The sequence below is a fragment of the Solanum dulcamara genome, chromosome 5, assembly GCF_947179165.1.
Source record: "Solanum dulcamara chromosome 5, daSolDulc1.2, whole genome shotgun sequence".
Lineage (NCBI taxonomy): Eukaryota > Viridiplantae > Streptophyta > Magnoliopsida > Solanales > Solanaceae > Solanum > Solanum dulcamara.
This window is the reverse complement of record NC_077241.1, coordinates 79,767,387-79,776,026: the sequence shown is the minus strand read 5'-3', so window position 1 is coordinate 79,776,026 and position 8,640 is coordinate 79,767,387. Positions and strand designations below refer to the sequence as shown.

The following is an 8,640-nucleotide window of genomic DNA, read 5'->3' as shown; positions in this document are numbered from 1 at the left end:
TTAAGCAATGCCAATGCCAATGCAAATACAAAACACCTACACTTACAAGACTCACATATTGATATTTGAATAGATGCTGCACGGATAAACACTCTTGCATTATATTTCTTCCACACTTCAGACATCAGTCATTTCTTGTTTTATTATCTCTTTCTCTCTCTCTCTCTCCCCGGCCCCTTTATTTATTGTTTCAGGAGCTAAAGGCTTTAGCAAATTTAATAAACCACACCACTCTCTTCTCCCTTTCTTCTTTACTTGTCTATCCATGTTGATTTAACCAAAGCAATTTTTGTTAATTTACCTCTCAATGGGAAAGAAAAAGGGAGGTAGTTCATGGTTGAGTGCTGTTAAGAGGGCTTTCAGGTCACCAACTAAAGATAACAGCTGCGACAAAAAGGCAAAATTAGAGCATGAACTAGAGGAAGATGAAGAAAAGGTAATGCTTCCCATATATATATACACTTCATGTAATTAATCCTATATATAGTGCATTACTTGTCCTGAGCAGGAGCGGAGCTAGACTTAACAAAATCGCATTGTATATACAAAATCAATTTTTTTTCACTCATACATATATATATATATATATATAGTAGATGACGGACCAGTGAAAATCTGTCTCTGCCACTGGTCTTGAGTATGACTTGCTTTCTTGCGGGATTTCAACGAATTCTATATAAATTCTTTAATTGGTGTAACTTGTACAGAAAAGAGAGAAGAGAAGGTGGTTATTCAGAAAGCAGTCACAAAATGGTCAACAAAGTGAAGGGAAGGTAATTGCTGATCCAAAGCATGCAATTGCAACAGCAACAGCAACAGCAGTAGATGTACCCACAGCTAAAGCAGCAGTTGAGATCATAAGGTTGACACGATCTTCCAATAATCCGCCTTCAAACAGGCAATACAATGCTGCTGTACTCATCCAAACAGCATTCAGAAGCTATCTGGTAAGCCAACCATTCCAATGTTCTTAAACAAACAAAAGGAAATGACTTCTAGACTTTGACTTGTGCTAAGGAAAATAAAACAAGAGATAGCTATTTTCGGCCATATATATTTCTCGGATTATTCACCCTTGTCGGATTCTCCAAAATGCACTACTTTTGGAGGATCCTTACACACACCTAGTGACATTTTTGAAGAGTCCGAGCAATAAGAGTTTTTGTGATATTTAACTTCTAAACTGTATTCAGAAGTTTCAATTCTATAAAATGGACAATGTTTTGGGACAAGTAAGAAAACTAATTAGTAATAGCAATTTAGAAAGAAGAAGTCATGCATTGGAATGTTAAATATTTACAGATACCTGTCATGTGAATCAGTTAATTTATTGTTATTGCAGGCAAGGAGGGCACTAATTGCATTGAAGGGGATAGTGAAGCTTCAGGCATTAATAAGGGGTCAAAACGTCCGGAAGCAAGCTAAGATGACACTGAAATGTATGCAAGCTCTGCTTAGGGTGCAGGCTCGGGTTCGCGAACAACGTGCTCGCCTTTCACATGATGGAGGCCGTAGATCCATGTTTGCTGAAACAATCAATTTATGGGACTCTAAATATCTTCATGACATCCGAGACAGGAAGTCCAGAGTGAGTTCTACTTTCCACGCCTTAGTTAATGTGTGATAAACAGTACTCAGTAGAAGCTCCTAAACTCTAACACTGGTAAAAATTTGTACTCCGTGCAGTCTAGAGATGGAAGCTCAATTGCTGATGATTGGAGGGAGTGTCCGAGATCACTTCTAGAGCTGGAATCAATGTTACAAGCCAGAAAAGAAGCCTCCTTTAAACGGGAAAAATCCCTTTCTCATGCTTTTACTCAACAGGTTCAACTTTAATTTCTGTATCCCTTTAATTAATTCTCGCGTTAAACTATTCACATCCTTCCAAGAAATAAGCCCTGAATTACTGTGTTTTACACATTCCAAAATTAAGGTATTGGATGAGATGGATGTTGGTAGTGAAGAAAGAAGTGATAGGGAACTAGAAGAGACAGCAAATTGGCTAGACGAGTGGATGTCATCTAAGCAATGGAACACCAGCAGCAGAGGTTCATTTGACAGAAGAGACTCTATAAAGACTGTTGAGATGGACACGGCTAAGCCGTATTCTAACATGGTTCCAAATGCTCGAAGATCACAACACTCGAGTCCACTTCACAGACAGGCTAGTAGTCTTCATTATACTGCTAATTCTCCCCATCACCAGAGATCATCACATTACAATTACTCCGCAATTCAACCACCAGCCACCCCACCCCCTTGTCAACCAAAACCTCTCCAAATGCGCTCAACAAGCCCACGTAAAAGCCAATCAACTGCAAACACTCCATGCCTACGCTCTACCAGCCGTTCAAACAGTATAATGTCCCGGTATAGCACTTCAGGAAATGATACAGCTGCTGCATCAGTTCCTAACTATATGGCTGCCACTGAGTCTGCAAAAGCTCGCAGTCGTTCACAAAGCACACCAAAACAAAGGCCTTCCACACCAGAAAGAGAAAGAGTTGGATCAGTCAAAAAACGCCTCTCTTACCCTATTCCTGAGCCATACTCGCTAAACGCTGCCTATGGCTACAGTCAAAACTTAAGAAGTCCTAGCTTCAAAAGTCTTCAAGCTGCCTATGTTGGGATAGAACAACAATCAAACTACTCGTGTTACACCGACAGCCTCGGTGGAGAAATTTCTCCTTGTTCAACCACTGATTTAAGGAGATGGTTAAGATGAGAAATCCAGAAATAGTATCTAAGTGAATAAAGATTACAGGCACAAAGCCATCTTGTGTGTCCTATCTTTCTATAATTCTAGACGGGAAAATCAGGGTGTTAGGTGAATGTTAGTCATAAACGAAGCAAGAAAATGTGTCAGATCTGTATTTCTTTGTTCATTTTCTAGCTTATAATAGAGGTAGAATTTTGAATTTTCTCTAATGGTTTATTTCCCTTCAGCTCATTATGCACAAGCAATTAATTATATCAATCAAACTACTCTATCACATTTCAAATTCAAACTAATAAGTGTCAAATATAATAGTTTTGCTTTATTGAGCTCATTTCCTCATATACCAAAAGATTAATTTTCTAAAATATATATCAGATGCTCTCAGATTTGTACTTTTACTTACACTAGCGTTCTAAGAAAATCCATAACATTCTGACTGGCCTATAGTATAGCCTATACTGTATAGGCTATTGGCACTGATTTATGTTGAATTTACAAGCAGAACCATAATACTTCAGTTAACTGGGATCTCGCCTTCAGCATCAGGTGCTTGCCCCCAGGCCAGAACTAAGGGGCATTGTATATATATAAGGTCAATATTTTCTTTTATGTATACATATATGATATAATAATAGATAATGAATCTTTTTGGTGTGTTGGCCACTTTTCAACACAAATCATGAAATATAGAGTAATGGCTCTAAATCTTAAGATATGTCATCACTGAAGTATAGAAGTAGAATATTGTTACGAGGCTAACTGGCCAGTAAAACAAAACTCAAGAAAATGATAGTAGGAAGAAACAATAATTTCATGTTTAATGCGAAGAGGGTTGAGGGAACAGTAAAATCTGTCTTACTAGAGACATAATTGAACTACGAAAGGGACAATTAATGTTCACATATTGTGGATGTTGACATATTTACTGAGATACTCTTCCTGCAATTACCTCAGCAACATTTAGTGTGAAAATTAAATGATGGACCCTTTTCAACCTGCACTAATTGTACCTACCAAATATAAATCAGAGGGACTCCCATGTGCCCCAACTGCCGGAGGAATCCTCTTCATCACAATTATATTTGCCCAAAATCGTTTCAGTTATTTGTGATGCTCAATTTATCCTCAATACAATTTAGAAAAAAAAAAACTAACACTGGGCTGCATTCACAACTCAATAGGCCTCCCATCACCTATTGAAGGTTAAGGCCCAGTAATCCCCTTTGGGCTTTAAAACCCGGTAGATAGTTATTACGTTACTATTTAAGTTATATTCAGTTTTTTTATAAAAGAAAATCAACTAACCTGTAAAAAAAAAATAGGCAAATTTTAGATAAAAGGCATAATACATATATATATGCCCTTCAACTTGGCATCATTTGGCATCTACGCGCTCCAACATTCGGTATACACAAGTAGACAATTAAACTTGTATAAAGTTGAATAAGTAGGCATATGTGTTCTATGTGTGGCATGATTCACGCCAATTTCCACCTACGACTCCAAGCAAGACATGTGTGTTTACTTATTCAATTCTATACGGATTTAAGTGTCTACTTGTACACACCCATAATTGAAGGGTATAAATGCCAGATGAGGCCAAATTAAAAGACATGTTTATGTATTATGTCTTAGATAAGAGTCTTGTCTTCCTCCTCCTTTCTCTTCTTCAAAAGCTTTTGTCAATCTTAGTCAATAGAAATTCCTTGGCATTAGTACTACGCAACCAACATATGTAATAATCTTTTTGTTCATAGTGTTTTAGTTATTGTATTGTAAATTATCTTATAGTTCTACTTAATTTGGGGCCGAAAAAGGAATATATGAAATTAAGGTACCATGGATATAATAGATGAGGTACCCTATCATCTACATAATGGCCATGGAGTTGGTCATTTATGGATGGATTTTTCTTTCTGAAAATTGGAAGGACAGAAATGAAATGTCTGAAACAAAAATGAATATATCATGAGCTAAATGAAATGAATGAATTATCAAAGTTCAATCTAAGAGTTTGAAATTGTTTTGTGATGAGTAAAGAAGTAGAGGCCTACGCAATATTTGATAAGTACTTGAGAAAATTGCGGGTAGCCACCCTCTATTGGTGGGTAGAAGCTAGCTGGTATCATTTAATAACAAAAAGATTTGTCCAAGTTGGCATCGTTGTTGGAAATGCAATCAAAATACATCTATTTATCAAAGCTACTAATCAGGCCAAGAAGCTATTTATAGGAACACTCTTAAGATGTAAGTTGTGCTAATTTAAAATTCTCCATAACAGAAGTTGTAATTCAAACTCTTCTTTTACGAATTAAGTAAACTTTTTGTGAGTCATGTTCTATTCTCTTGCTGTAATTCCCACTCTACCTATAAATAAATTGGAAAAAAATGTTATAGGTCATTATATCTCAAGGTGTATGATGAAATGTTTGTCAAAACAATTTGTCCAAAAAAATGACTAAGATATTAGGTCCATACAGGCTATTATGGAAGCCCAAAGCTACGTTTTAAATCATCATCATATTATAAGAACTTAATTACGCCTCAAGTTCTTAACTGTAAACTATAAATAATGCAAATAAATGCATTCAATTTCCTGCTAAAAGCACCATAACAACTCATTAGAATGTACAATAACGCATCTTCAATAGATACGTAATCATACCGAATTTTTTTAGAGAGTAGATTGGGTTCAAGAATATTGGACAAAACCGCTCGGATAATCACTGAGATTGTATATATATGGAGAAGCAGCAATAGTAGCTAACTAACAGCAATGCATACCGAGTGAGTGAAACTTAAAACTGAAATTGAACAAAAAGCCAGAACTGTCGATTTTCCCAAATTCTTTTACTCAAAGAATTAATCAAGATGGACGTCGCATGTTTTCACCATTTTACAAGATGCCAAGATTGCATGATCACCCGATGAAGTCGAGTCCGTGGCTACCATTCTCGCAGGAACCAAAGCTGCAGCTGCTGGTAGCAGTGCTATTGCTATAGCCATGAGGTGAAGGTAAACTAGAGGCATTTCCAAGACACAATGCTTCACCCAAAGGTCCTCCAGGTGCTGTTGAACTCATCCATGAACCAGGGTTAAGCCACTGGGACCTCAAAATCTCATCACCACTTCTCTCAGAATCCATCATCCCAATGCTCACTTGCCCGTGTTCGTTATCATCATCCATTCCACGATTCCAACCAGACATCGAAAGTGTTAGCGAAGTAAAAGAGCCATTGTTGCTAATACCATCACTAAGCCCGTCTTTTGACCAACCATCCATGAGGTCCCTTACCGAGTCGTTACACTCTGCATTCTTTAATTGACTTCCCAATGCCTCGCCATTGCTGCTATTAGACATATACTGATTAAAGTTCATCATTGGATATACTTTTGGCTCGTCTTGAACTTGAAATGCAGGTGAATTTCTTCTGTTTTGGTCAGTATTGAATCCCATTCCAGAAGATGACTGCATGAGTTGCTGCAAATTTTGCTGGTTACAAGTATTAACGACAGGGATGGTACCACTTCTGTCTCCTCTCCCTAACCACTCAATACACCTTTCATAAAAGCAGAGAAAACCAATCAATTCTACATTTATTTGCATAGGTACAAAAAGGCCAGAAAAGACTAGTAGACCCACACACATAATTCCTCAAGATATGAACAAAAAGGAGTTAATAAAAAAATACCCAAATAGGAAATCTAACAATGTTTACATGGAAAATTGAAATAGAGAATTTGAAACTACTCACCTGGTTTGGTCACCGGACGGAGCAGAGAGCTGCACCGTCGGAAACTGAAAAGTGTGGTGGTTGTTAGATTTGGGATTAGTAGGGTGTCGAATGGAATTATTGTTGTTAGCAGTGTGAATTTCCACAGGCTTTCTTGAACGGGGTTTGCTTTTGTGGGCATGTCGTTCACAATATTTCTGATCCGGAGCTACATCTCTGGAGCATCTCCATTTCTTCCCGTCTGTTCTCTTACACCTCCATGGCTCTGGATCCGACCCACTTGAGAACTTCAAATCCAAACCCGATGCTACACACATAATAAACAAAAAAGAATTTCTCCTAAACGAGTGTAGATAAAAAATGACTTAAAACAAGCTCAGAATTGAATATTTACTGTTAGATTGAGGATGGTGAGCTGGAGATGGGTGAGTAGGCAAGGGAAGGAGTAGCTGGGGAGGAACAGGCATAGAGGCCATTATGTACTTGCATATTATGGACTGTCTTTGAAACTCCTGCAGCTGCGAGGCTGTAAAAGGAGCTTTTAGGCCCATGCTTCCTCCTGCAAAAAAAGAAAGAAATACAACCCAAAACTTCACATCTTCAGCAACTCATCCCAAAAAGAAAAGAAAAACAGAGGAATAAAGTGAAAGTTGTTGAACAGAGGGTTTTGAAAACCGTACTAGCACCAGTGTTGAAAGGTTGTTGCAAAGGTCTTGATGGATGTGCAGCGGCTGAGTTCACAACAACATCGTAGATATCGCTCCCCACAAAATTTCCGGGCCCACTTTCGCCGCCGCCGACTCCATCATCACTAGTCTCTTTCCCAGAAGGAGTAAAAAAGTGGGGATGAGAAGAAGGGGGCATGAACAGGGTCCGTTTATAAGGGTACGAAGATTCAGTAGTTTTCATCTTCAAATCCAGAAGCTCAGTGTTTTCGCGGTTCCCCATATTTTCTCACAAAACCCAAACAACAACAAAAAAAGTGCTCTCTAATCACTATAGTAAACTCCAAAATATGTAAAGCTAAAACCCCGGCCAGGGCTTATAAAGCTAGCTAGGTAGTGCCAAAGCTGAAAAACTTTTCTGTTTCTTGTATATTTACATACAAAAAGAGACACAAATAGAGATATACAAGTCCAGAGGCGGTTCAAGATTTGTTATATTGGCTTAAGTTGCCGCCATTACACAGTGAAAGAGATTTACAGATATTTGCTTCCTATACTTGCAACATTCTAACCCCGTTGTGATATAACGGGACACACCCACAACTTAAGCTTGCGATAGTATGGCCACAATATCTGGTCCCCTCGTGCCCAAATGACGTTAAAATTTCACATATATCGACATACTAATATTTAATTTCAGCAAGGTAATTAAATAAGATATGATATGGATTTTTAGCTTATTAATAATTAAATTTTGGAAGGAAGACTTGGAGGATTGTGAGTTAAGATAAAATGTTAGTAGTAGATAGTTAAAAATTCTTTGTTTCTAGAACAAGATAAAATTGGTGGTAATTTGGTACATTATAACTTTTTCCCAACACATAAAAATAATACTTTCACCGATTTTATTTGTATGTCGTCATTTTAAATTTTACGTCTTTTAAAAAATTAGATAAGTTTATCATTATACTTATATTTAATGTTCTCTTGAAGTTAGTTTTAACATAAATTAATTTATTATAATTAATAAAATTGACCAATGAAAACATGAATTAAACATTTTGTTTTCCTATGTTGGTTAATTTATACTTTCAAAGCTAATAACCCTCGAGGGTAAAATAGAAATAATAGTGTTATTTATATATTGATTTTGTAAAATAATAAGTAATTAAAAAAATACTTATTTTTAATAATAACGATATACAAATAAAAACGGAAGGAATAATAATAACATTTTCCATAGTTGCATGTTTTTACTATTCATCGATATTGTTCTTCGATTATTACATTATTTAATACTGTAAGTAATTTAAGTTGAGAGTATTCTTTTATTGGTATGCGAGTGAGCAGATTGAAAGCGGGTTAGACGTACGCTTGGGTAGAGTGGAGGTGTCTAATTCCATAACTAAGAATTTTAGTTGCAATAGAATATCACATGAAGCGGATTATCAATTTGGAAGAGGCTAAAAAGGAAATGATCTACGTAGTTATTGCTATCTCGCACTACAATTTGTGTTTACGA

The 8,640-nt window shown here is 36.7% G+C and overlaps 2 protein-coding genes across 2 annotated transcripts; one reads left to right on the top strand and one right to left on the bottom strand.

Moving 5' to 3' along the window:
• LOC129890240 (protein IQ-DOMAIN 17-like) lies at positions 1-2,928 on the top strand. Its single transcript, XM_055965809.1, has 5 exons — positions 1-436; positions 708-947; positions 1,343-1,588; positions 1,687-1,824; positions 1,934-2,928. Exons 1-5 carry the CDS (start codon positions 308-310, stop codon positions 2,723-2,725), a joined length of 1,545 nt encoding a protein of 514 aa, XP_055821784.1. The 5' UTR covers positions 1-307; the 3' UTR covers positions 2,726-2,928.
• Positions 2,929-5,434: 2,506 nt separating this feature from the next.
• On the bottom strand, positions 5,435-7,734 carry LOC129888621 (growth-regulating factor 8-like). Its single transcript, XM_055963570.1, has 4 exons — positions 7,134-7,734; positions 6,848-7,012; positions 6,475-6,760; positions 5,435-6,279 (listed from the first exon to the last, which is right to left on the bottom strand). The coding sequence occupies exons 1-4, from the start codon at positions 7,399-7,401 to the stop codon at positions 5,640-5,642; spliced, it is 1,359 nt and encodes a 452-aa protein (XP_055819545.1). The 5' UTR covers positions 7,402-7,734; the 3' UTR covers positions 5,435-5,639.
• Positions 7,735-8,640: the final 906 nt, after the last annotated feature.

Bases quoted from the DNA above. Each gene is read 5' to 3' on its own strand.
- LOC129888621 (XM_055963570.1), bottom strand. From the start codon at position 7,401: ATGGGGAACCGCGAAAACACTGAGCTTCTGGATTTGAAGATGAAAACT. The intron at 7,013-7,133 runs GTACGGTTTTCA...CTTTTTTTGCAG, and splicing joins ACCTTTCAACACTGGTGCTA to GAGGAAGCATGGGCCTAAAA. The intron at 6,280-6,474 runs GTGAGTAGTTTC...CTTTTATGAAAG, and splicing joins CCGTCCGGTGACCAAACCAG to GTGTATTGAGTGGTTAGGGA.
- LOC129890240 (XM_055965809.1), top strand. From the start codon at position 308: ATGGGAAAGAAAAAGGGAGGTAGTTCATGGTTGAGTGCTGTTAAGAGG. The intron at 948-1,342 runs GTAAGCCAACCA...TTGTTATTGCAG, and splicing joins CAGCATTCAGAAGCTATCTG to GCAAGGAGGGCACTAATTGC. The intron at 1,589-1,686 runs GTGAGTTCTACT...TACTCCGTGCAG, and splicing joins TCCGAGACAGGAAGTCCAGA to TCTAGAGATGGAAGCTCAAT.